We start from the raw sequence: 27,371 nt of genomic DNA, 5'->3' as shown, positions 1-27,371 counted from the left end.
CATCAGATGTCAGTGACGTGCCTTCAACCTGTGTTTCAGCCCTGCCAGTCAAACAACCACAGGAGGAGTAGTTTGTTGGTGAGGGGATGTTGCCTTTCCCCACTGCATCTTTTTTTTTATTTTTTCTTCTTTCCATGGAACCAAGCCTACAGGGGTGGACAAAGGATAATTAAATCCTGCTGAGCCAGCAGACTTGGCACAAAACCAAGGAGAACCTTAAAATATTGAAAGGCATTGAAAAAAATTGGGAAGCATTAGCCTCAGGTGATTTTTGTGGTGATGAGAAGATGAAAGTTGGAAACACGTAACTGAATTATTGTTTGTAGATATGCAGCACTTCTGAAGTTAAATCAAAGTATCATGTTCACTGTAGTAAAAGTAGTTAATATTTGCCAAATTAGCTTGAGGCATTTTGATGTAATGTGAAGATAAGGGTGGCACAGCGTGCTTACACAGACAAAATGAGACATACTCACATCCAGTGCTTTTCACAGAAACACACCATCAGCACGGTTCCTCTTTAACCTGCAAAAAATTATTTTACTAATACCTTCTACAGACGGTGTTGTAACAGTGCAGGAAGTGATTCATTTTAGACATATAAATGTAGTTATACTTCAAAGTGCTTTATCACTTTTCTGTTTCAACTTTACGTGCAGCAAGTGGGTAAAACTTCAACAGCATTTAGCTGTATGAATTAATCCCATGGGCTATGCCCACTATGGCAGCCGAACTATTTGTCAGCAGAATTTTTTCTCACAGCCTACTCTTATCAGAAGACAGATGCGATTACTAAGCTAAAATGGCATGTGAAAACATATGGTGTTTTGGAGCTGCTTGGTTACTGTGGAGGATAAATAGCTCCTGACCCTAACCAGGATCTTTTAATGAAAAAAGAGCGGTGTCCCTATGCCTTATAAAGGCATGGGCAGGCTTATTCCAGCGCTCAAGAAGGGGCGGTCGCGGGTTCGCGCTGCTGAGTTTTTTGGTTTGGCTTTTCCCCCCCCCCCCCCCCCCCCAGCAGCGGTCGCAGGCGAATGAAGAAGTTGAGCTGAAACTGCGAACGCTTCATCCCGGCACTTAGCGGCAAAACTCGGTCAAGAGAGGAGGAAGCAGGTGAAATTAAAAACAAAACAAAAACGAACAAACAAAAAAAGAGAAACCCACTTGGCCATGGGGAAATCAGGTGAGCAAATGCCTTCGTGCAGTCGGCCGTGCGTTCGCACAAAGTCCGTGCCCGGCTCTGTGCTTGGAAAGCGCTGCTGAAGCGTTCAGTGGCTTTCCTGGGAGAAGGCTGCTTTCATTTGTGCATGGTACAGCCGGGGAGGAGCTTTCTCTCTGACAAAGGGTTGGATTGTAAAAAGAGGAAAAGGAAAGAGAAACCCCCTCCTCAGTCTGCACGGTGTAGAGGTAGTGGTATTTCATGCACAGTTTGTGTTTGGTAATCTAAAGTACTTTTGCATTGCTGTAAAGAAATGACTACGAATCCGGCAGCTTTAAAGTTATTTTGTGTCTTGCTGTCTGACAAAACTTATTAGCCTTGCAGATAAGCAGCAGGATGCTTAGAGGGAGGTAAGCTTTATCACCCTTCCTGTCGGAAGGATTTAAATGTAAGGTTTGGTTACCATTTAACTCAGGACAGCCTTGCTCAGCTCCTATGTCTCTCCCCAGCTGTGCAAATATTCTTTAAACCTTTCCCTACTGCTGCTGCCTGTGCTGTTGGTTCTCTCCCCACTGCTGTCTGTCTGTCTGTCTGTGTATCCTGCTCAGTTTGGGCTGGGAGAGACTTCTCCAAAGCTGCCAAGGAGCCAGAGACTTAAGAAGGGAGTGCTCAGTCCCCTGGGTTTTCTCTACCTTTGTCCTGTTAAGACCAAAAACTGTCCTGAATTTCTGAAACAGATGTGAAACTGGATGGGACTTCTTATGGCATTGTGTCTGTGACAAATCGGAGCCTGGTTGTTGTCTGTCTGTCCTGTGTGTGAACAGCACATCTGGGGACATGCTTAGTAAAACCTAGTACTTGATCAACTCAAAACTATAGGCCTCTTTAGAGAAACTTAAGGAAAATCCTTGTGTGAGTAACACTTTAAAGGGCCTCAGCATGTGTGTATTGGATTTTTTTTTCCTTTATTTTTAAAGGTCAGCCTGCTAGAGGAGATCAGAGCTGTCTGCAAATGTGGCTGTAGAGGGCTTACTGGTATGACACCCAGTCCAGACAAACCACCTGGTTTTTTTTGTTTGTTTGTGGGTTTTTTTTGTTTTGTTTTTTTTTTTTTTTTGCAAAGTCCAGTTGCCAGTGGGTGGGTTTGGCCTCATATCCTGGCAGCTAGTTTGGGATAAATAACCCTATAACAATTTAAATAAGTGTAGTTGATGTGAAGTATCAAGTTTAGCACTTCCCATGCTAACATCATAAGAAGTACAAATACCAAATCAGTGTAGTGCCATTACATTAGCAAAGCACATTGGGCAAGAGCAGTAGAAATACTCCACTGTGCGCCTCCCAATCCCCAAAGGAAGAAAAATCTCCTTTTGTTTTAATACATGCAAATTGCTAAAGCAGTCATAAGGTAATTACTTATCTTCATTTTTTTCCCCCCTGCACATTTATTGCTGTGCATTAGTTGATTTTTACAAACTTAGGAACAATGACAGACCAGAAGCTCCCTCTGCCAAGGCTTGGCTAATGTTTGCATCCTTAGGTGGTTGTGCAAATAGAGCTTGAGATCTAGGTACATATTAAAAATGTTTTGTCACTTGTGTCACACTTTTCAAACCAATGTTAAGCTGGGTCCAGGTTATTGTCTTCGAGCTATGTGTAATATTTTTAGATTAATCTATAATCGAGATCCTGCCCTGACAATTGGTTTATTGACTAAATCCCATCTGCTCTTTCTAGTTCACCGAAGTCTTCAAATTCCTGTCTGAGATCATGCAGTGTGGTTTGCCTTTGAATGGGGAGAGCAGCTGTTTTTCAGAGTACTGCTTCCTATGTGTTTTGTGCGAAATACAAAAGGTGTTCCTGCTCTAGTACTCTTCAGGTGTGATGCAGACACATTTTTCTGTACTGTACATGGGTACATGAACGTGGAACAGGTTGCATGACAGACCTGCCTGACCTCAAAAGATTCCTTGCTCCTCTCCTGGGTCAGAAAGATTAAGGCAGAGATTACCTGAAGGTTTAATTTGAAGATGCTCTAATTCACGGCAAGTGGGGCCACTACTTTAATATAACTTTGTATCACTAGTTGTTAGATTATATTTGAAGCAATGTTCATTTCAAGTGTCAGAGCTAGAGACATTGCTTTGTTTCACTGAATAGAGCTGAGTGTTGAAAGCATCTGACTCAGCTTTCTTGCCTGGAAACTGCAGGCTGATGAAACCAAATTCATACTGAAACTTCCTTGTCATGGTTAGAAAAATGCCTCCCGTGCTCACAACTCCTGCAAATACTTAAGCCAAACACAGAGAAGACCCTCTGTCCCCCCCCAGGTCTTCTCTTTTCAGACACCATTTGGGTTAGTGGGGGATGCAGGCAGCCGGCTCCACAGATCCCGAAGAGCTGTAAGCAGAAAGGCAGGGGTAAGTATTTCTGCAGGAAAGGAGGGGATGGTGAGCTGGCAGCTCTTCGTTGCCCTGTTGCTGGGACTGCCGTGCTGGCAGGGCTCTGACCCCACTGCAGCTGTGCGCGGCCGGAGGTGGGATCCTGCGGGCAGCCCTGGATATCCAGGATATCTATCCCTGCGGGCAGCTGCAGGCGATGCTCAGGAAAGCAGCTGGCTGCAAGCTCCACTCCTCCGCTCTGGAGCACGTGGATTTCTGCTGAGCAGTGGGAGTCTCTGAAGAGGCTGGGATGGTGGTAGGGAATGCTTCTAAAAGTCTTACTTCAGTGGGAGCATTTCCCCCGGGTTCAGCCTCGTGGGGGAAGGGAGCTTGCCCCGTTTTCTCCCTTCTTTGTACTGGCAAGTGGGTGCAGCCAGTGTCAAAGTCGAGGTCAGGTTCCGTAAATACTGTGATCATTTTACAGAGTTTGGTTTTCTTTTTATAGTTTGGTTTTATTTTTCTTCTGATTTTCCTTCCCCCCTCTCCCCGCTTCTGCAAATGTGGGTAGGACTCCAGAGAGAGGGCTGGGAGTTTCTCAACTGCTCTGCATGTTGAGTCAGTAGAAAAAAAACAAAAGAAAGAGGAGCTGAGAAAGGGTTTTGACAAAAGGAAAAGAGACAGGAACCAGATCCAGTGCAGTTTTCCATGCTGGTTTTAATCTCATTTAGAAGCGTGTGCTGGTTTTTAACTCTTAAGATACATCTTCAGAGGACAGTAAAAAGGACTGTTGTGTTTGCTGCAGAACAAGCTACATCTGCAGCTGAAGTGCTGACTTGTACTTCAGCATCCTGGTAGGAGACAGCCATGGAAGGTCATGATAAAAGTACAGGCATACTAGACAAGTGACCTGTTTGCTTTCTGAGAAATGAGATACTCCCAAGCTGCCAAAATAACAAAGAGTTGTGCTGGCTGGTTTTGCAGTAATGGTGGGGATTGGGAAGATGGATTGTTCTGAACTGTTAGAACCTGAGCTTTTGCATTTGGTAACATTGGGGCATTTGTGGAACTTTCCAACACAACCAGAACTGAACTTTACACCAGAACTGAACTGGAGGTGTGGTGGGAAAATGACATTTCAAAACCCCTCATCTCCAGTTGCTGTGTGCAGAAGATGTTGATTCTTGGGTTCAAGTTCAATAAATAGCAGATTAAAAAAAAAAAAAAAGTCTTCCAGGGATGTGTCAGGCTGTGGCAGTATCGTGGACCCAATTTTTACTTGTCTTTTGAGCCATCAGGGTTTTGGTGGGGGAGGAGAATGCAACAGCTACCCCATGTTACAGCAGTTGCTCCTGTCAAGATTATATAGCTCCTCATGTTCAAGGCAGATAAATATCAAAACAAGTGGGGAGGGCTCAGGAAGAATAAGATAGAATGTGATGGTCCATAGTAACTGAGGCACCTACCTAGGTTTCCCATGCTATTGTGTTGTATGTGTATATATATATAAAAGTTGAGCACAAAGAAAGCTTTTATTACTGGAAACATGCAAACCCTCCATTTTCTATCAGTACAGTTGGTAGTGTCTGTCTTGCCTGGGTTTGAATTTGCTTCTGTTTTTGCTTTATGTGCAGGAACAAAAAGTAAGAGAAAACATGTATTTTGGTTTTAACAGTTTTGTTGTTTATTGTTTATCTCAACAGGCCAGAAGGCTACAGATCTCTCTTTCTGCAGAGGCTCTGCTGTTCTGTGAAAGAAAAGTTGGAGCCTATCTGTATTCTGTTTTTACAGGCAGATGTAGTAGGCAAGTTCTGCCCAGTCTGTGAAGGTCTGAACAGCAGCCAGAGCTGGGCTGGGTGGCCCCACAGAGGGGGATGATGTGAGGCTGTGTGCATGCCCAATCTCCCTGGTGCAGAGCTGGCTCCTGTGCAAGTAGGTGTGAGGAGGTGGTAGGAGTCTGGGGTGTTGCCTAAGAAAAACAATATGGACCTGTTTAGGTCACTGTAAACATCATTTAATGTATCCCTGGAAATGTTCAAGGTCGGTCAGATGAGGCTCTGAGCAACCTGGTATAGTTGGAGGTGTCCCTGCTCATTGCAGCAGGATTGGACTAGATGATCTTCAAAGGTCCCTTTCAATCCAAACCATTCTATTATGCTGTGATTCTATGAAAGAAATACCTTTCTTAAAAGATTTTGTTGAGCAGAGGGATGAAAAAGAGGTCATGTAATTGATCATAAATGTGAATAAAAAAAGGTTTCTGTGCCTCCCTGCCTGACTTGGCTCCTAGTTAGGTGAGTTCACACACATCAGTGATCAGAAGAAATGTGCATGGCCATATTTCCATGCCTCAGGGAGGTGCATAAGTAAACATAATTTGAGCATTGCCACAGCTATCTTGTGTGTCCTTGGCAGAAAAGCAAGGTGGGAGGATATTTGAGCTGATGAGATTAAAGCTAGTTCAGGTATGCCTACCCCAAACCATGATAGAACATGAATGGTAGAGGTGTAAAATGAAGGAACATATCCAGGAGACATGGGATAGTTCTCTCTTTGGTTCCTGTTTGCAAAATTCTTCACTTTCCAAAGACTTTGGTTGGCACCACACAGCTAGCAGTGCTATGTAAAGTGACATTGGCACTGGGTTAAAACAAGGTTATGTCTGTTGCTGTCCATCTACAGAGCATAAGAACATGCAGCATAAGATACACATAAGATGCCTACAAATGTTGTCACTGTGGGTGTGTGGCATGATTACAATATGCAGGTGTCCTTCCTGGCAGAGTAGTAATAAAAACAACACTTTTGATTGTCTTTCATGCAAAGTCAGGACTGGCTGCTCTGGAGATGATGAGCAGTCAGTTCCAGCTTTATGTAAGATGAACACTCCGTGGAGGTGACTGCTTGCTGTCCTGATTGTTTGTCAGTTTGGAGGAGACGGGGGCTACAAGCCAAGCATTTCTCACACCCTTGCCTCCAGTGAAAGTGAAAACTTGCTTCTGTCAGTGCTCAAGACCTCAAAACTGCTGATTAGTGCTGCTTGTTTTTTAAATGCCTGTATCATAGAAGGCTCTGCTGTCTCTCAGAGCTGTGCAGCCTCCAGTTTACCAGGTGTTCCTTTTTAATCAGAGCAGTCAATTGCCATACTGTTTATAAAAAGCTGTAAGTGAGGAAGTAATCAGCACTGTCTATTATAGCAAGAATAGGATTTGCAATCAAACAGTGACATGACTAATGTCATTGAAACATCATTGCATTGGCAGCTTCATATTCTCAGGCCACATGCCCCAAATCGGGTATGGGGGAAGAGAGTGTGTTACATCATGTGTCACAGGTTATTAATGAAAGGTTATTAAGTTGCCAGTTGGCTGTAGAGCAAGCCCAGATACTAAAATAAGTGGGGTCCTTGTCCACCAGATCCAGTTAACTCAGATATCTTTCTGTTTTCCTGAAGCTCACCCCAGCAGTAAGCAGGTGTGTGAGCAAATTCAGGCAAAACTGGATGCTGAGAAACATCACAGAAACTCTTCGCTGAAGAAGGATCTCCTGAGCTGAAGGGAAAGCTATTTTGAGCAGCAAACATAGGAATGTTCCAGGAAACTACTCCAATTTAAACTAGTATCTAATTATAACTCCCAATTCCTTTCACTTCCTTCAGCAATACTTTCTCTTCTAACTTTTAGTAAGGTTACAGGATAATTCAGGTTGGAAGGGAAATCATGTACCAACAATTATGATATCTCTCATTAATGCCTGTTGTATAGGATGGAGACCTTGCTCATTTATTGAATTCTTGATTGTGTAAAAGGAGACAAGGAAACCCCACCCAGGATACAATACTTTCTAAATTTAGTATGATTTTATCTTTCCTTTCCTCCAGGATTTATGCATGGTTTATTTCTTCTGTATATTTCCAAGCAATCAGCCAGTTATGTTAGAGGAAAAGGGAGTTTAACACTAAGGGAGATCAGTTTTTATGGCTGGAAATGAGTCATGAATTGCAGTGTCAGAGTCATTTTCCCAAGTGACATATAGCATTGAGGACCAGTCTTGGAAGATGTTACAGTCCTAAATGGGAGGGAAGAAAGTTAAATATGTGCAGAAAGAAGCATGGAACATTCACTCCCTGTGTTGCTGCAGACACCAGGCAGAATGAGACTACCCTGATTCATTTGTGGCTTCAAACCAAAGTGCTGAGTCAAAGTGCAGTAGAACATGGCTGTCTCCTTAACATTTCTCAAATCAGTTAGACATCCATCACTTCTCCATGGAAGGAATGCTATTCTCAGAGTGTGAAAGATTCAGCTAGGGTTGGTTTCCAGAGAGTTACATTTCAAGTGTGGATAAAGATTAATAATAAATGTCAGTTCTCTTAGAAGAGTCTAGATGCAAATGTGGTCTTTAGAAGCTGGGATCTCTTCTACTCGAGAATTTTGTTTATTTCCAGTTGGTGAATATACTTTGAGAAGTTTGTCACAATAGAAGTGTCAGTTACCTGGGACACTAACAAAGGAATTCTTCATATAATTACTTTACAGTTCCCTAAAGCTTCTAATTATTTTTTCCACAAACTTGTTGGGCATACTAAAAGCTGTATTTGCTGCATTCTTATTCTGTAACCCACTTCTGCTTCCAGGGTAGAGTAGGGCAATTCTGCAGAATCAAGGAAGACTGAAGGAATTTCAGTTTTAAAGCAGAGCTTTAAACTCAGTGTTTAAACAGTTACTTGATTACCATTTATGTATTTTCTATCTACTTTGCATGTGTCTTCTCCATGTATTCTGGCACTTGGCTTCTGTTGTGGTTTAGGAATGGTATTCTGCAATTTAGTGCTTCCACTGAAACCACCCCGAATGATGCACTGCTCTCTCAATCCTCTCTCTTCCTACCCATGGGTGGCTGGAGAGGAGAACTGGAGAAACAAAAAGTAGACATGTTGATATAAGAGCAATTTACTGGAAACAGCAGTGAGAAACAACTTACTGGAAACAGGAAGAAAACAAAGAATAACAGCAACAATATTAATAGAAAAATGTACAAGACAGGTGAGCAATTCATATGCTACTGCAAAAATTATCTGTGGCCTGGCTGGAAGTAGAACAGTTTCTTTCTGCCTGGGTTCTGGGCCCAAAAGAGTAGCATGGAAGTAACATGCGGTAGCCTGTTATTCTATGAGCACATTTCTGGTTATTTATTTTTGGGCGAAGCTTGAAAGTTGGGGTCATTATCTCAATTTACCTCTAATGCACACATTGGGTAAAGAGTGTGAGGCCTCTGGCCTCAAAGAGAGATTGAGACAGACATAATGATACCCTTCTGTGTAGGATTCTGAACAAGGTTTATTTCAAAGTAACATAGGGCAATTTGTGTTGGAAGAGAGAGTTGAAAGTCCTCTAATACAACCCCCAGAGCACGTATATCTTCAATTACATCAGGTTTCTCGGATCCCCATCCAACCTGACCTTGAATATTTCCAGGGATGGGTTATTCACCACCTCTCTGGGCAGCCTGTGCCAGTGTTTCACCACTCTCATAAAAAAATTCTTCCATACATCTAACCTGAATCTACTTTATTTTAAACCTATTACCCCTTGTCATATCACTACAGGCCTAATAAATTGTCTGCCTCTGTCTTTCTTATAAGCCCCTGTCTTCTCCAGACTGAGCAGTCCCAACTGTCTCTTGTTGATAGCATTATATATTAATTATTTGATGGCTAAGTAGAAAACCTTAGTATTTATGGAAAGTAAAACATTACCAGTGAAGGTTAACCCATAAGCAATAGGACAAAAAGCACTGAGAAGAAGCAATACCTCTAGAGATTGATACAGGGCTCGTTTTCAAGTCACCAGGGTGGATACTTAGGCACAAAAATATATGAATGTTTTGCTAGTCATGTGTGTGCCTGCTGTGATGTTGTATGTCCTAAGTGCTGAGGTAAAGGCTGCCTGCAGCATTTCTGCTGTGTAGGGATTTGGTGCTTTGTGGAACAATTCAGTGTTATCATCTTGCAGCTCCACAAGACCAGTGGAGGAGGTGCAGTTGACAGCTGCAAAAGTGATGCAGGTCAGCTCATGTTGTGGAACACGTCTGGGTAACTCACCTCTGTTTTGATGCCCAAACTAGGACAGAAATGGCAGGAGAAGATGGCTCTAAGAAGAGGCTGTGTGGACTCAGGCATGAAGAGCTCTTCATGCAAGAAAGACTGAGTGGATTGGCACTGTTTACAGACTCACAGAATCACTAGGTTGGAAGAGAACTTCATGATCATTGAGTCCAACCCATGTCCTAACACCTCAACTAGACCATGGCACCAGGTGCCATACCCAGTCTTTTTTTAAACACATCCAGAGATGGTGAGTCTACCACCTCCCCAGGCAGGCCATTCTACTACTTTATCACTTTTTCACTACAAAACTTATTCCTAATATCCAATCTAATTTTCCCTTGATGCAACTTGAGACTGTGTCCTCTTGTTCTGGTGGTTGCTGCCTGGTGGAAGAGACCAACCCCCACCTGACTACAACCACCTTTCAGGAAGTTAGCGACAGTAAGAATAGAGAAATAGGATTCTCTGAAAAACAAATGTGATGGAAAAAGCAACCTAGATTCCTCTGCTTATTTTTCCCCATCACACAAAGTTGAGCAATGAAACTGTAAGTCCAAGAGTGTAACCGCTGTAAGGTATGCTCTGTACCACATAATATCTTAGAAATTCTTTGCCACATGCTGCCATTATCTTAGCCAATGTTCCAGAAGAATAAGAAATAGAGGCAAATAATTGAATATTGAGGAGCAAACAACTGTATCTAATACCTTCAGTTGTTTTACTTATTAGGCTGTGTAATGATTCATGACCAAACTTAACTCTCTGGCAGTAGAAAATAATTTTTTTCTAGCCGCTTAAGCAGCTTACATGAAGGGAAAGAAATACGTCTCCACAGCTGTTTGGGAAGCTGTTCCCATTTGGGTGGGAGCCTGAAAACTCCCATTAACTCTCACTTTAAATGCCTGGCTTCTCAGTGTATGGAACACTCATAAAATGGAAAAACTTAACATGGATTCTAAAACAAATCTGAAATTTATCTGGCACTTGGGCGTCCCTCTCCACACATCATCAGGCACAGGAGAAGCTGTACAGAGGGAGGTGGTTAGCACATGAGCTTGAGTCACAGAAGATAAGCATTTCTATAGCAGCCACCTTAGAGGGAAGGGGAGGATGAAGGTTCTCCAGGGACAGCAGAGCAGTGCCTGGTGTGGCTAGAAGCAACTCAGTTTTGTCCATTCTTGTTACTCTTTGTAAGTGAGAAAGTTAGTACAGAGCTACATTATGCAGTATTTCAGTTAATGTATGGACTGAGCACTGAGAAAATCTGTATTTCAGTTGACTATTTTTTAAATTAGAATTTCAATTTGGTGTTGTCATTGAGAGCAAATGATTTGGATAGAAACTTCTGTACTTGCAGGTTAGATTGGTTGTCTACTATTCAGTGCTGAGTGGGCAGGATATTAAGTCTAGATGATAACAGCCTCAAGTTTAGCATGGTCTCAAGAAAAATTAATAAAAAGGTAGTCTGGAGTACATGATACAACTTTCAAAGCTGTGTTTTTTAATGTTTTTATTTTGTAGGCTGACTTAACATTTCCTTGCTGGAAACTTGGACCCCCTGCCTCAGGGAAGGGGGTGAATTTGATGTAGGCTTGCTTTTGTCAGTGACTTCTGATAGATGCTGTAGAAATTGGCTACCTCTCTAAGAGAGCAGATGAGAGGTTTAGGACTCTGGCCTGATAGACTCAGTGAGCTGTGAGTGATGGTAACGAGAGTGATGAGACGGGTTCATTAGCAAAAAGAAGTTTGTGTGCTTGAACACCAGAACAGAGGTGCCTGATTTTTTGATGATGTGCAACTTGTGATACTCAAAATTGAGGGAGAACTGAAGAGGAGGAAGGTGGTGGGCAGATGTCACCTTGCTCAACAGAACTGCTGTGTTGTACCAACAAACTGATACCAAAAAAAAGTGAGTCTGAAAGCATGTTATGGAGAATATATTAAATATATGTCCACAATGATACTTTGGTCAGGAAAGAGTCAACCCAACTTCAGACAGTGTTCAACAGATTTAAGGTACTGCATGAAACTGTAATGGCTTTCTTATGTGCTTTGGATAGTGAGATTATTTTAGGCTGCTGTATTAACCCAGTGTCATTGAGGAAACTGGAGAGAACTCCAAGAACAGCCTAAAGCATGAGAGTGAGCTGAGTAATCACCTTAGGAAAAAGTTCTGAAAGCAGTGTGTGCAAATTGACAGCTCTGTTGTGGGCAAAGTGCATCATTACAAACAGCAGAAGAGAATATGCTGATACAGCAGAGAATGATTAATTTTAGTTGTTAGGATCAAGCAGTGAGAGGAAGTTGAGTAATCTAAGGTTAATAACAGGAAACGCTTTCTGGTCATAGGGTTTGGGTTTCTGAAGTGTCTTACAAGGAAAATGATGGTAGTCATGCTAATTGGGATATTCAGAAATGAAGCTGATGAATCATTATTAAATATAAAAACCCATGCCACAATAGTTGTTCCTTTCCTTACCACTTGCTGTTTGTGAACATTTATTTGTCTTGAGCCAAATAAAGGTACATTTTAAGATCTCTATGAATTTGTACTATAAAATGAATTAGAAGAATAGTGCATGCTTCAAAGCACTTGAAGAGATATAAACATTTTAGTGTCTTCATTCTCTTTAGGTGGTGCCCTGACTAATACAGACAATTCTTGCATAGGGGGACAATAATTTACATTTTTAATGCACCTCTTGAAGGACTTATTTTTTGCTTACTCTGAGATTGGGATGGTGATGCAGTGCACTGATTTTAGTTGTTAGGATGAAAATCAGTCAAACCAATTTCTGTTTTAAACTTTGTGTTAAACAAACTGATTGACTGACTTTAAATCACCTTGCTATTGAGGAAAGCAGTAAGGATCACAGTTTTCTTCAACCTTGATGAGTCTGTAGCTTCCCAATAGAAATGTCTATTAGAGTTTGTTTCTGGATGGAAGTCATTAGTGGTTCATTTCATCTTGCTGCCAGGTAATGAGAGAGGTACTCTTGTGTTCTTCTGTCCAGCCTGCACCAGTGGTGTACAGGTACAGGGTATGCTTTTTCTGTCTTCACTAATGTCTGTATTTGAAGACTTTCCAATTTTTTAATGTGATTTCAGCTTCCAAACAATTTGCTGAAGAAGTCTTGAAGGTACACAATGACTACAGGAAGAAACATGGAGTCCCCCCATTAAAACTCTGCAAGAAGTTAAACAGAGGAGCCCAACAGTGAGTTCAGTCCTTTCTTTTCTCTAATGAGATTTGTGACACTTTTGTCTGTTAGGTTTGACTGTGTTTACTGCAAAGATATTTGCCTTTTGACATGCTGATAACCAGTGAAGACTTACTGAGTAGAAAGTGAGGGACTCTACTCTTTCATCCCCTCTTTTCCCTTCACATAGCAGTAGCTGGTCACATGGACACTTCTGTGGTCAGAATTGTATAAATCTTTCTTGGAGCCTTTTTCAGATGTGGACTACATCTCTCTGCACTGGTGGGTGTCCTCTGTAGAGGGAAGTTGTCTAAAATATGCTTCACCACCACTTCTGTCAGATGAGGGACTGTCAACTGCAGGAGAATATCTACTCCTGCTGAAATAGTGAGCAAAGAACTTTTTCATGGTAAGAAGTGGTGACTGGTCTAAGATCAGTGGAATCAAGAGGAAGTAATTTCAGATTAATTTATCTATCTCCCAGCCCCAAAAGTAAAATTATTTTGTGTTCTCTGTTCTGTCAGGAAGGGAACATCTTGCCTCTTCTCCAGTGTTGAAGACTGCACAAGTTCTTCTCAGTCTAATTTACAGTGAATCCATCTTCCTGCTTTCTGACTTGAGTGTCACTTACAGAAGTTTGAGTCCAATACTGCTTGTCCTCTTTACTGTAGTTATGATAACCAGATTAATTCCCTTCTCTTTACAGCAATCTTTTTCAAAAAGTAGATTTGAAAATTTTCAATTCTTTTTCATGCTGATTGTCACAGTACAAAGGAGATAACTGAAGGAGTAAATGCTGATTAAACTATTCAGAAGATAAATTATACTAAATGGTGGGCAGTTTGATCCCTACTCTAGACATAAGATCTCCTCCCATTAGCTTTCTACTGTAACCATGCAGATTTCTCTGTGCTGGTTGACTGGGAGAGAGAGGTGCTGTAGTCTTTCCAGAACCTGATTTATTGTCCAAGCATGATGGGACACAGATGTCACATAGATGAATTGGCTCCTGATTCCTAGATTTCTCCCAGGTATTGTGCTGTACAACACACCACATAAATGACATGTGGATATGACCTCTGACAGCAAGAAAAATCTTGGTGTTTTCACTTTTTATTTCTTCCTTTCCCCCCCCCACCCTTTTTTTTTTTTCTCTTGAGACACCATTATAACTGGATATAGCGTTCTTAAGACTTGGAATGCCAGTGACTCATTCACCAATCTTATAATCTGCTGGGGCTTTCCTTCTGTTCTTCTATGGGTTTTTTCTGTTTGTTTGTTTGTTCGTTTGTTTCTGTTTTTCATGTTCGCAGCGAGGAATAGGTTTCATTGACTTGTCAATAGCACTTGTTGGGTCTCAGAAGTGCAACACTTGGTTTGAGCAAGTTGGCTTTTATGCATAGTTCAGATTATTCTTTCAAATATGCATTGCTCGACATTTATCTCTAAGTGTGCTGTTGCCCTTGCTGGATATTTTTAGATCCTTCAGAAATTCCTCACAGCCATCTTTGGTCTCAGCTGGTGCCCTGCTGTGATGATCAATAGGAAACCTCTCTTTGGTTGAGGTCTGTAATTTGTAAGAATTAAAAGACATATTCAGAGACTGGTAAAACTGGTCAGTAACAAGAACAAGAAATGTTTTTTTCTGAATAAAAGACATGAAATTTAAGAAATCTCATATTTGTCAAGACAGATTTTGCATATTCTTAAATTAAAAGAACTTCACTTTTTCTTTGGGTATATCCTATATACATACCTTTGTTAATATGTATTTGGTGTATCTCTGGTTACTTTTCTGTGATTCTCTACCTGTGTTGAAAATGATATGTTTCCTACTATTTTCAGGTCCAGTTATTGTGGCAGGTGAGCTGACTATTGGATCTGTGCTGTAACATGAGATGAGTCAGCCTCAGCAGGTGTCTGTTTATCTCTGACTGTGATGAAGCATAGGGTGGTGATCTCAGACGAAAATCTCATGCTTTCAACTGCCTGTGCTGGAGTGGATTAACCACCCTTTGTCTCAAATCCCTGGCAGCTTCATCTGTCTGCAAAGTGTACTTTGTCCCAGTCCTGCCTCTAACTTAGGATATGAGGATCCTGAGAAAAATTACAGGACTGTAGAGAGAGCATTTAAAGATCCTCTAGTCCAGGATCTAGCAAACTGACAAGTTTTCATTATCTCTGAATTAATAGATGCAGCTAAATACTCTTTTCTCTTTGTTTATTTTGGTGGGAAGATTAGGGCAGAAGGAAATGACAACCTAATGACTGAAGTACTAGCTTGGGTCAAAATGTTCAGCTGGACAAAATTCATGTCTCTGGCAGATGCCAGTAACTCATGATTAGGGAAGGAATAGGAGGACAAATGTGATCCTTCCCCCATTATCTTTTCCTGGAAATTACAGATTTATCCTGGAAAATATGGTTTTCCTAAAAGATAAGTTGTATCCTCATTTATTTGTTGTTTAATATGCTGTGAAGATTCCTCCCCGCATCCATACACTGTGAATTTGCCTCTCTCTTATTCAAACTCATGTGTGCTTTGCATTGTCCTGTGGTGATGATTTCTGCTGCACAGTGTGGAAGAAATGCTTTGTCTCGCTTGAATTTTAAACCTACGACCTGATAACTCTCTGTCTTGACATTATACAAAATAACAAATAGTCTTTCCAATTTCCCTCTCTACTGAAGCCTTTCCAACGCTGGTTGAAGAGAGTAGCTGTTTTACTCATGATGTTCTTCTTAACCCTATTGTTTTAAGAAAACACGTCCCACACTTGAACACAGGACAAATTCTATAGAAACAGTGCTGCTTATCCCTACGTTGGTTTACACAGTTGTTGCCTCAGTGTCTCCATGTGGTCCCCTTCTCTTCCATCTTGTGGCCTGGTACAAGGTTGCCTGGTCTTGTTGCCTGTTGCTCTTTTTCTGCATATGACATTTTTACCTTCATTTGTAAATGTACGGGGTTTACACTTGCTTTGACTGCATCCCCACTTCTGGATTTTTTTCAGTCTCACTGAGAACATTTAATTTACTCCTGCGAGGGGCCTAGAAATGCCAGGAGGTGACACCTGTAGCAATTGCATTAGGTACTTCCCTTTCCAGCAGCTGCGGCTAAGGATGGTGCAAGGGGATCTGCCCTTTGATTTCTTATGGGCCTTTTTCAGAATTTATACAGAAGCTCATGAAAGACAGGGAAAATGTGTTTTTCCTTTGCCTAACTCATAGATCTCTATAACCTTAAAGCATCTCTGGCTTCAGGGCTTTGCAACTTGACTTAAACCTGTTGTCTTCCAGCACAATTCCTCGCTTGCATATCCTTCTCTTCCTCCTGTTCCTCCTTCTTTCTGCTGGTTGCAGCTGCGGTCCCTGACCCAACGTGTGGATTTCTTTGCTAGGTATGCAGAAGAACTGGCTACCACGAGGGTCCTCAAGCACAGCTCCGAGTCTGCTAATGGGAATTGTGGAGAAAACCTAGCATGGGCATCCTATGACCAATCAGGTGAGCTCTCTTCTCTTGTTGTCTCACAGACACCTGATAAGTGCCTTGTCTCAAGTGCTTTGGTATCAGAGCATCTGGTTGCAAGAGTGCAGGAGTCTTCTCTGCTTCAAAAATCTCTCTGGCACAGCCCAGCCCAGGCTCCCTGGGGACAGGCTGGTGGTTTTCAGTCACCTATGTGTCTGGAGAGCAAGAAGCATATGTGGGCACAGGGGGGAGTAAGGGATTGTGGTGGTGTGTTATGTCCCTCTGGAGGCAGGGCTTGGCAGCTAGGCTGCTCTGTATGTCCCTGTTGTGGAGCTGCCTTTAGAGGTACCTGTGTGTCCATGGCAGCAGAGAAGGAAGCCAACAATGCCCACTGCTTCACCTTTAGCCTTAGTTTGTTTCAGCCAAAGAGAGGTCTGCCCACAGCTGTGGTGAGGGAAGTGGAAAAATGCCTCTTGCACACTGCACAGCCATTCTTGTTTGTGGGGGCAGAAGCAGGGGGCTGGACACCAAAGTGACAGTGGCTAACGTCCTTCCTAGTATCTTCCTCTCTGTCAGCAAACAGGCTTTAAGCCCTTTTCCGTGATTACATTTTTGAAAACTGTTTTACTCCATGTATTTTCTGATTGTAAATGTGTTATGTAACTGGGAACCTTTAGTTTGAGTCTGGGAGCTGAATTTTGGTCAGGCTGAGCCGTCAGCTGGAGAGAAATTCAGCAGGCTCTTCCCTTCTGCCTTTGAATGGGCAGGGCTCATGCCTCAGCCTTCTAGGACAGCAGGTGGAATGTATTAAAAGTGACCACTTGCTTTCTTTATTCCAATCTACCCCTGGAATTTCCAGCACAGCCCCAAAGAAACAGAAGCTTGTTTCTGCAGGCTGGAGGCTCTGTTTGAAGGACCTGGAAATTTTAGTGAGTTTAGTCCCAGGGATGCTCTTTGGTTCCTCTTCAAGAGCCAACTCTAGTCCAAAGTGAGTACATTTTCATGTTGAAAAAGAAACCCATGGTGGGAAAATACAATTTGATCTGCTCATATTTGGCATTCTGTCCTTTTCAAGTGTGTGAGGAAAGGATTCAGAGCAGCATGGGAAAACACAGATGTACGGCAGAGTTTGCATAGTGGCTATGACTCACTGACTGAGCTTACTTCTTTCTTCTTGTTTGTATTAAGGGCCTGTGCTCCTTCCCTCGAGGTTAAAGCCACGGAGTTCCCATTTAGAGAGCTGGTAACATAAAACACAAATCCTTTTACATAATGTCTGTCTTTTCTCTGGATCCGGTCTGTTTTCTTCAATGCAGTTTCCATACATAGCTTTCCAGTTTTGAGAAGTTTTGCTGCTTTTTATCCACAGGATTAAATGCCATGTTGAGAAAATTAAGCTACATCCTCTTTTGTTCTGTGAAACATTTCTACATTTCCAATGCAGCAGGATCACTCCAAGTACCATAATGAGAAAGCTAGTTCTTCAAAGGAAGTTATTTTCTCATCTAGGCTTAGTCTCCACCTCTGTGGAGTTGGTTCATTCTTGTTATTTTTCTCATATAGTTCCCTCTGGATAGTTAATTTGTACCCTGCTCAATGAGGCTGAAATTTGGATTAAGACATCCATTCAGGGGCTTAACAAAGGCAGGCAGTGTTTTCTGGTTTCTTTCCCAGATAAAGCGAGAGTCAATAAACCTCTAGAATACTCTGTATTCTCTCTCAAAAAGTGATGCTGTTTATTTTGGCTCTTACTGCTCTTTAATAATGCCAGAAGATGCATTTCTTGTTTCAGGGAAGATTTAAGTTTTCAACTATATCGTTTTCTAATATGACTTCTCTCCTGGTACAGGAATACCTTGAATTCTATTCAGGATTTTAGAGTTACATAGTCTAAAGCTGTTGCTAGAAATATGTTTATCCCTGTAATCCAAGAAATAGTTGGCAGCTGCTTCCTCCCTCCAGTCCTGCAGGAACTGCTCCGTGGCAAGAATTTTCTTTGTCTGTGTTCACATAAGTGAGCTGTTATCTGCCTCTAATGCAAGACACCACAGCCTGCCTTGGCAGCTGTGCTATGTCAGGCTTCTCAGGATACCTCATCTCATTTCTCCTGTGTCAGGAGGCTGAAGGCAAGCCCTGGATGTCTGAATTCTGTTTGGGATGGCTGGTGTGGCTGAGAAGAACACGCCCTGTTGCTGGTGGAAATACTGCAGCTTATGAACTCTCTAGAGAACTTGTAAGAGAAATCCACAGTGCGCTATTACCCAAATCTGTCATGGGATGAATCTGGGTCTCCTAAAGTTGGGATTAGGAGGCAGAACAGCACAAGCACAGTCTGTGCAAACCCTGGAAGAGTGTGCTCTGACTGAAGGCCTGCCTTGATCTATCTCTTGCTGTTTAACACCAGGCCTATACAATACTGTTAAATAAAGTAAAATAAAATAAGGACCTGCATGAGGGATGTTGAAAGCAGAGAATTACTTCAGAAAGTCACTGGTAATACTTTAATCTAGGCAGATATTTTATTTTGAAGGAGATATTAAATCTACCCTCTTTCCCCTTGGACTGGTGGAAGCAATGTTGTGAAAACTTAGTTTTTAAGTAGATCACCAAGATGCTGCCCATTTGCAGAGAAATATGTTCTATGTGGTTCTATTAGAATGTTTTTTTGGCAACTTAGTGGGATTATTTGAGGATTTAAGCATTCTTTGGCATGAGGAGAACCAGTAAGGCTGGGCTGAGAGAAATTAACTGGGCCCAGCTGAGGGGAGCCGAGTACAGGAGTAGGGCTGCCACAGCATTGTGTTCCCAATGGTGAGGCTGGGAATGTGTGTCCAGCCTTACATACACACACACATGCACACAAACACACATATAGCATGGAAATGAGCAGCACAAACAGATGCAGTCAGTATTAAAATGAACAGTGCTAGTGGCCTTCTCCTCTTTCCTTTTCCAGGTGGCTTCAGTATATGTTCCAGTATATGTTAATGGAGTGTATATAAGTAAATTAATATAGTATATAAAAGTACAAATATATATTTCTCAGTATATTTTATAGTGTTAAATTACATACACACACATATACGTGTATATATATATATATATAACCTAATAGAAATAGAATTCCAGTGTGGATCCCAACAGTAACTAAGCTCAGACACTCAGTGGACCCAGTATCTGTCCTTGGGTCCAATGTCACCAGTAGCTTGCACCTGCACATACCAATTCCTGAGGCTGCAGTTCCACTCCAGTACAGTACATCTCACATGCACAGGTCCCTGGCTGCTGACCAAAACCCACCTTGCAATGGCCACACACTTCTGTAGCAGCTCCTCCCAGAGCACTTCACCTGCTTTGCTGGTGCTCCAGTTGCTGGCACCACAAATGCAGAGGTCCCTGCCACCCTTGGTCTGGTATGGGCTGTTGACACTCACACCCTCAATATCCACAGAGGATGGAGTTCTTCACCCAGGAGGATAGCTAAACTTAATGAGACATTTAATGAGACAATAACACAGCTGATGAGAGTGTGGCCAGGCAAGAGTAATGGCACCTGCTGGCACATGCAATGACCCTTTGATAATTTGGATATAATTTAGACTGTTAGTCTTACATATCAGCTGAGCCTGTATGGTCACACCTCTGAGGCACAGTCAGTGTGGCCACATTGCAAGCATGTAGCTTGTGTAAATAAAATCAAATCATTGTGCTGGTCCTAGTCTTGGGCAAAACTATAGTTGGACATTAGTTCAAGGATTGTTGCACCAAGTTTTCATGTGAAGAAGATTGTCCATCACGATTGAAACTCAGAGTGAGATTTAGCCTGTTCTGAAATGAACATCTAGTAAGCCTCGCTGGGCAGGTCATGAGTGAGCTATCTCTCACTGGGAGAAGGGTGGAGTCAAACTGCGTTTCCTTAGTCAAAGTGTTGAAACTCTGAGTGTGGCTTGCAGTGCAAAGAGGAAGGGTGATTTAAAAGCCCAGAAAAATATGAATAAATTCCAGAAGCAGAGTGACAGAAGAGAAGCTGCAGCTCTGACTGCAGGGCAGACTCCTGTGCTTCTTGAGAGGAGTAAACTTTTTAATTTCTGCTGTGATCAGGAATGAGGGATGTGAGCAATTTCTTTTCTGTGTTTTCCCCTTCTGACTGAAAAGCATTTTGAACAACAACCAATTTCCTCTGTTTTGAGGGAACTTTGGGAGCAGCGGGAGCTGTTTTCAATGAAACATTGAGAAGCAATCAAAACAGATCCTAAATATGACTGCATAATTTATTCCATAGTACATTTAAATGGAAATATGTGGTCAGTTTTCTGAGGATGCAAGGTGCTGCTAAAGCAGGTAGACTCAGTGGACTCCTGACCCCTATGCTGTTTTCTCTCTGGAAGCCTGGGGGTCACTCGGTTCAAAACAGGGGTTTTCCTTAATCCCCTGTGTGCCAGCTGTCACTTTCAACACTGGTTTGTCTTGTGTCCCACCAGGGCATTGTTTACTGTTCCACAAAGGGCAAAGAATGAGAAGGAAAGTATTCCAGAGGAAAGAGAGACTGTTTAATTACTAGGTACCTACCTGTCTTCTCACGTGGTAATATCTTCAACACTGGATTCCCCCTCACTTCCTGTGCCATGTGACAGATACAATTCATTCCCTTCACTTACAGGACACTTCTTTAACATGTTTTCAAGACAGAGTTTGTCGAAAGTTGCCTAGTCCTTTGGTGACCTTCTCTTTTGCTAGAAAAAAGCCAGTCTTTATTTTCTCATGCCTTATGAGGCCATGACTTAATTCAAGGATGATGACAGCAATGCTATGTAATGAAAACTGATCCTGCATGTGAAAAATGAAGAATAGTGATCAGCTTCTTGGCTTTAACTGCCTCAGTCAGTTGAAAGCTTTCATCCTTGAAATCTGGGAATTAACACATGATAGACTATGCTGCCCAGCTATGCTCATTGTCTTTCAGGTACAGGATTGAGGCAGTCTTGCCTGTTGCCATTGCTATCTCCCTTGAATTAAAAGGCAAATATTTTTTTCAAATGATGGTGCTCTTTAAATTAAAAGCAAATTAATTAGGAAGAGATAGTGTTTGTCAAAACTTTCATGTGCCCTGCAATACTTACATTATGGAGCTTCCAAGTTCTGTCACATGCTGCCTTGGCACACTTCTCAGAGCTACAGTAAGCAGAGTGGGGTGACTTTCTCTTTAAATACTGTTTATACTGTATCACACTGATACATTAACAGAGGGAATAAAAAGCTGGCAGCAGTGAGAATGCAGTCCTACCTCTGCTAAAATCCTACTTATGTAGGTATAGTCACTTCAGCACTTGTACACATAAAATGCACGGGCTTCATAAGGTCTGATATGTCAGCACTCACACACTGTACTTCTGTTACACCCAGCTTACCACAAACCCATCCAAATCCTTCATAGTTATGAAATCTAGAGTGGAACAGGATAATCTGATTGGTTTGTTGTCTGTTTTTTACGATGTGCTTTCTCTTTTCACCTTGTATTGCATGAGGGTCACTATTTGCACTTTCTTTTAGTCTTCGTTTTAGCTTTAGCACAAGTAAGAAATGAACAAATAAGTATGTATTACATACTTAAACCACAATACATGTCTATTGGGTTTGGTCTTTTGGTGCAAGGAGAGCAAGAAAAGAAGAAACCAGTTGCTACTCCTGAAACTTTTACTTTGGGAGGCAAGAGCTGTTTTGTTACGTTTTTATGTAGAAAAAATTTTTTACTCTATGAAGCACTGTTCCTAACAAGCAGTGTGGCATATAAGTTCATAATACTTCTAGTTCATAAAGCTCTCTAGAGATGGCATTTCACTGAATATTTGCTTACCAGCTAGGGCTCTGACAACCAGCTTGCCAAGCCAACAGCATCATCCTTTAAGCTGACTTCAGTCATAAGAAGCTGAAGTTTAAAGAAGTTAACACAGTGTCTGACTTCTAGAAGTGCGCAAGTTCAAGACTTTTTGCTGCAAAATAGCAAAGCATGAGTCATTGCTCTTCTGCAGCCAGCAGTCCACCAGGGACCAGCATTCTTCTTGATGGCAGGCTTAACAGCTTTGGCAGCTTGCTTTGAAACCTCCTGGCCTTGTGTGGATGATGCATCCTGGAATGCTAAACAGAAATTTAATTATCGAGGTTGCTCAGGGAAAAACCTGACCCCTCTCATCCCCCTGGTGTTTGACACAAGAATTTCCTAACAATCAGTAATGGAAAACAAGTAACATTTGACATTTGTCTGCATTGCATCTGCTGATTCTGGTCTGCGCTACATCCCTGGCTGCAGTCATCATCCTTATACAGCCATTGTTAGGAAAACCTTGGATGGGATGAGACAGTGCTGGACACACAGACTTCCTCACAGAAGCAGTTCCTGAGTATCTGAGGTTTTTTTTCTGTAGTACCCTGGATTAGAGTGCCTCAAAATGGACCTTCACAATGGCTTTAGTGCTAGCTAGAAACCACTAAATTAAATGCACTCAGAAATCTGAAATATTCAATGCTGGTGAGAACATGGGAAACTAAAAGACATCAGAAATTTAATTTTTCTTTGGTTTACCTGGAGCTGGAAGGGGTAAACATCCACAAGTGTGGCCTTTTGCTTAGAAAATATGGCACCCAGGCATTTTCAAACACACTTCAAGAGGAAGGAGCTGGTGAAAGCTGTACATACAAGCCTGATGACCAGAGCACTTATCCAAGATGAGGGAGATGTGTTTTCATTACCTTCCAAGCTGAAAGTTATAGAAAATTTTACTGGACAGGCTTTGAGTGATCCGCACTTCTGTGTTTATGTCATGATTCTGCAGCACATTTTTTTTGTCTTTCAGGAAAAGATGTGGCTGACAGATGGTACAGTGAAATAAAAAATTACAGCTTTCAAACCCCTGGGTTTTCTTCTAGGACAGGTAAGTTCAGACTGGGAACTTTCTTTTCAAACATGGAACTTCTACTACTATGCTATAAACTGACAAATGTGCAAAAAGACCCTGGGAAATTATAAACTAAGCAAAATTTGTAGGGGTTTTTTAGTACTGTATTTTTCCTCCAACTTCAAAGTTTTGAACGGGCAACTTATTTTTAAAGCAAATTAATTTGTAAGAAATATTATATTGTATAGGAGTCTTACTAAATGTACTACGTTGTTATTTACATTGACATGTGACTTCTGCTGAATTATATCACTCCACTCACAGAGTTGACTTCAGCTAAAATTTGGAGAACAGGCTGTTGGCTGCATATTGACAGTCTAGTGCAAAATGAATTTGAGACTGCTGTTTCTCAATGCTCAAGCAAGAGAGGTACCTGACCTTGTTTCAGATTAAGAAAATCACACTTTTCTCCCTGATTTTGGGATTTGCCTATGCATAGAGGGAAAAACAATGTAGGGGTGGCTATTAAACTAAGCAGAAGCCACAAAAACAGTGGGGTTTTTGAAGAGTTGCACGTGCAAACACTTGGGGGAGTATGAGGTGGTTAAAGCAAATGAATAATAGTCACTCTCAGAACTGCTATTCACACTGCAGGGAGTACAGACTGTCTTTGTCAAATTTTACATGTGATACTAATCAAACTACTTCTTTCATGATTCTCCTGCTACATGTTCTTATTTGGATACAGGACATGGAAATGGGAATAGTGGCATGAAAACAGATCAGATTAGGGTTTTTCAAAGACAAAATGGTAGAGGTCAGGTTCCTTTTCATGTCCTTAGCTTGTTCTCATGTTAGGCAAAGAAAAGGCTGTTTAGTGTTCTTTTTTCCCCCAGCACCTCACATGTTAAAGGGAATGTTACAGATTTAGTATCTAAAGGGAAGAAGTATGTTTCTCTCTCTTCAGGTCACTTCACAGCAATGGTTTGGAAGAACACAAAGAAGATGGGAGTTGGGAAAGCATCTGCTAGTGATGGCTCAACCTTTGTGGTGGCTAGATATGACCCAGCTGGAAATGTAGTAAATCCAGGCTATTATGAAGAAAATGTTCTTCCTCCAAGAAAATAAATCTATTTTTTAAGGTAGCCTTATTGCTTAATGACAAGTGAACCTGGATTTGTACCTAATGGTGTTTGAAGTGAAGCCCAATTCAATTAAATCTCCTGTTTGTTACTGCTGTTCACGTCTCACTGTGGAGGAATTACGTGTTGCTTGAGTCAACCTGCACATCAGGCCCCTGTTGTTACTGAGGGGACCACAATTTATTTGAGGATGATCTATATGCAGCATTTCTGAAGGATAAAATAAGTAAGATCTTTTTTTAATTGTTTGCATGAACTCTGTGTCTTCATGTGAGTAAGCACATGTTGGATGTCTGGTCTTTTTAAACAAGCAAACTTATAGCTTTCTGTAAACTTAAGATACCAGCCTGTAGTTCTATTATGTACTCCCAGCTGTCCAGTACTTTTTAATAACTGTACTTTCGTTGCTCTGTCTTTACTTTCCTGCTGTTGTGGGACCTAGTCTCTGCAGATGGAACACATGCAAAACTTCCTGTATGAAAGGTACATGTGTAAAATGTAGTGGAATTCAGACCTGTGTGTTTTTATTAAGAGGATCTCGCAGAACACTAAAAGGCTGCTGGCAAAATTGTAGCCATCAAGCAAGCTGTAATTAATGCATGATCTAAAAAAGCACATAAAATTTAAGAAATCCCATTTCAGACGCTGATATATAAAATACGTTTGAGGTATTTTAAGTTCAAAGTACATCCTACAGTTTACAGTATGTACCTTGTATTATAATCCAGTTGCTTACTTCTGTTGCAGAAAAATAAGATTCTGCTTTTTTTGGTATTTATGCACAAAAAAAAAAGATTCTTTGATGGTGCACTTTGGATTTTATTTCTCAGTAACTTATTTCTTATTTCCTAAGGAATATCTTTTTAAGGTGTCATGCTATACAGGCAATAACATTCCCAAATCATCTCATCTTTAATAATGTAACAGTAGGGGTATTCACATTGTCATAATTAAGAAATGTTTGCTCTTTATTCATATTATTAAATAACAGTACTATTTCACATGCTGGACTGATGCCTTTAAAACAATGAAGATTTAATTTCCTTAACAACAAGCCAAGCAAAAATTCTATGGACACTCTATTCTCTGATTAAATGTAGATTGGGCCAGTTTGTCCAGATTCATACACTGTGCCTAAATCTGGGGCTTTATTTTCTTTGTAAAAGTTTCCCTTGACTTTTGCTGAGATTCTGTATGCCATAATCTCATTCATGGACAGTGCCATTACAGAAATACTTCTTTTTGTTTACACAGTTGTGATGAGCTGCACTCTGATGGCTTGATTATATGTCACTGTGATGCTGTTTGTTACAATTTTTTTGCAAGAATTTGACACGTATCATAAACAACTGAAAAATAAATATTTTTGAATATGAACTACTCAAACCTTTGCTATTACCTGATTCTTTGTTGAATAATCCTCAAATTTTATTTCCGGGACATTAACATATGACATTATTACTTTTGTAACATGGGGGAAAATAAAAGCAGCAACTGTTCTAACCCAAGAAAGAAAGAAGAGACCTTCTAAGAGAGGCTAAATCATACAGCAGGTCATAAATCTTCACTTCATACAAAGACTGAGTGAAGAGTTGAAGTTGAAGAGGCTTATCTCCTTCTCTCCCAAGCTCCTACTCTCTACCTTGTTTCACTCTGCTGCTCCCTCTCTTGGCTGACGTGTTGTCAGTAAAGAAAACCCACTCGACTCCCACTCAGGTGTGTGTGTGTGTGTGTTTCAGGAACTGCAGCCTTGGGGCCTTCCTCCCCTCAGCCCTCAGCTGACAAGAAATATGGGAATGAAAATAGGGCTTTCTAAAAAAAAAAAAACAAAAAAACCAACAGGCCTGTTGCAACTGACGTAAAGTTAAAAGCTGATATCAAAGAAATTTGCCGTATTAAAATACTCTGCTTTTTTCCTAATGGCTTTCATGCTATTGGCACTTGAATGATTGATGCAAAAGTGTACATATTGTAATTGAGTGAGTCAAGTCAGACTTTCTCTGCTGCCACCTATGTTTTATTTTAAGTTCAGAGACAACTGGGAAGGTAGGTAAAGAGAGGACAAAACAGAACAAAGCTTTGCTTATCTTCGTTTAAAATAATAATGGCAAGTGAATTTCTGGAGGTTTTTGGACAGATCATTTTGAGGGAGCACCAGAAGTAATTGCACATGGACGAAGCACAAAGACACTCAGATCACCTCAGTGCTTGCTTCATGCACTCCACAAAGAGTCCATGTAAGTATAACTGTAACAATTAAAATACCCCAAACTGTTAATTTACTTCTTCATCACCCAAGATTATGACGCTGATACCTTCTGCAAATGAACTCTGGCTGTGCAGCAAACCATGGTGTATGTAGGAGTCCAAATGCCAAGGGAAGGGCAGTGTTGCTGATGTGACTCACTCAAAAGCCACATGATTTTTGGGAATTGTACGCTGAACCTTGACCTGCCAGCCATCAGTATTAAAAGACTGTGTTGGTGTATTGTCCCATTCTCTACCACATCTTGGAGAGTTGTGGAAATTGGGAGGTGGCAAAGATTATCTCCTGTCAGGTTAGAGCTAAACAAGATCTTCCTCAGAGTTTTAGACGTAGAAGTAACATTTTCCCTGGGAATAAAGAATAGGCTAAACTGAGAAAAATATCTATTTTTAGAGGCCTGCGGATGATTTCTAAGGTCTTTTTGCAGAAGCAGGAGGAGAAAGAGAATTAATACTTGTTGGTCTGAGGCTTAATTTCTAGTCTTCTGGGTTAAATAATAACAGAGCACTTGGGGGAAAAGTGGGATGGGTTTTTAAAAAGTGCTGTAAAAGGAAGTCTGCATTAAGCATTTTCAATTGCCATCCTCCCTCCTTTACCCTCCCAAAAGGACAAAACCTCTTCCTGAAGAGACTTGAGGTTGTTGGTTGAGTGGGAGTTCAGCATGACCAAACAATGTGCACTCACAGCCCAGAAAGCAAACAGTGTCCTGGGCTGCATCCAAAGCAGCGTGGCCAGCAGGGTGAGGGAGGGAA

General features: G+C 41.3%; 1 protein-coding gene across 2 annotated transcripts; it reads left to right on the top strand.

Annotated features, from left to right (window-relative positions):
* The first annotated feature begins 1,037 nt into the window (after positions 1–1,037).
* Positions 1,038–25,871, top strand: GLIPR2 (GLI pathogenesis related 2). 2 transcript variants are annotated; one of them, XM_062500568.1, is made up of 6 exons: positions 1,038–1,186; positions 9,667–9,896; positions 12,758–12,866; positions 16,251–16,354; positions 23,170–23,247; positions 24,179–25,871. In XM_062500568.1, exons 2-6 carry the CDS (start codon positions 9,848–9,850, stop codon positions 24,337–24,339), a joined length of 501 nt encoding a protein of 166 aa, XP_062356552.1. In that variant the 5' UTR covers positions 1,038–1,186; positions 9,667–9,847; the 3' UTR covers positions 24,340–25,871. The 2 variants fall into 2 exon arrangements, with proteins under 2 accessions (XP_062356552.1, XP_062356561.1); XM_062500577.1 differs by lacking the exon at positions 9,667–9,896.
* Positions 25,872–27,371: the final 1,500 nt, after the last annotated feature.

This window comes from Cinclus cinclus, chromosome 1 (assembly GCF_963662255.1).
Source record: "Cinclus cinclus chromosome 1, bCinCin1.1, whole genome shotgun sequence".
In the NCBI taxonomy this organism is placed as follows: domain Eukaryota; kingdom Metazoa; phylum Chordata; class Aves; order Passeriformes; family Cinclidae; genus Cinclus; species Cinclus cinclus.
The sequence above is the reverse complement of the archived record's forward strand: the minus strand, read 5'-3'. Positions and strand labels throughout refer to the sequence as shown.

Bases quoted from the DNA above. Each gene is read 5' to 3' on its own strand.
- GLIPR2 (XM_062500568.1), top strand. From the start codon at position 9,848: ATGGCACCAGGTGCCATACCCAGTCTTTTTTTAAACACATCCAGAGAT. The intron at 16,355-23,169 runs GTGAGCTCTCTT...TTTGTCTTTCAG, and splicing joins GGCATCCTATGACCAATCAG to GAAAAGATGTGGCTGACAGA. The intron at 23,248-24,178 runs GTAAGTTCAGAC...CTCTCTCTTCAG, and splicing joins TGGGTTTTCTTCTAGGACAG to GTCACTTCACAGCAATGGTT.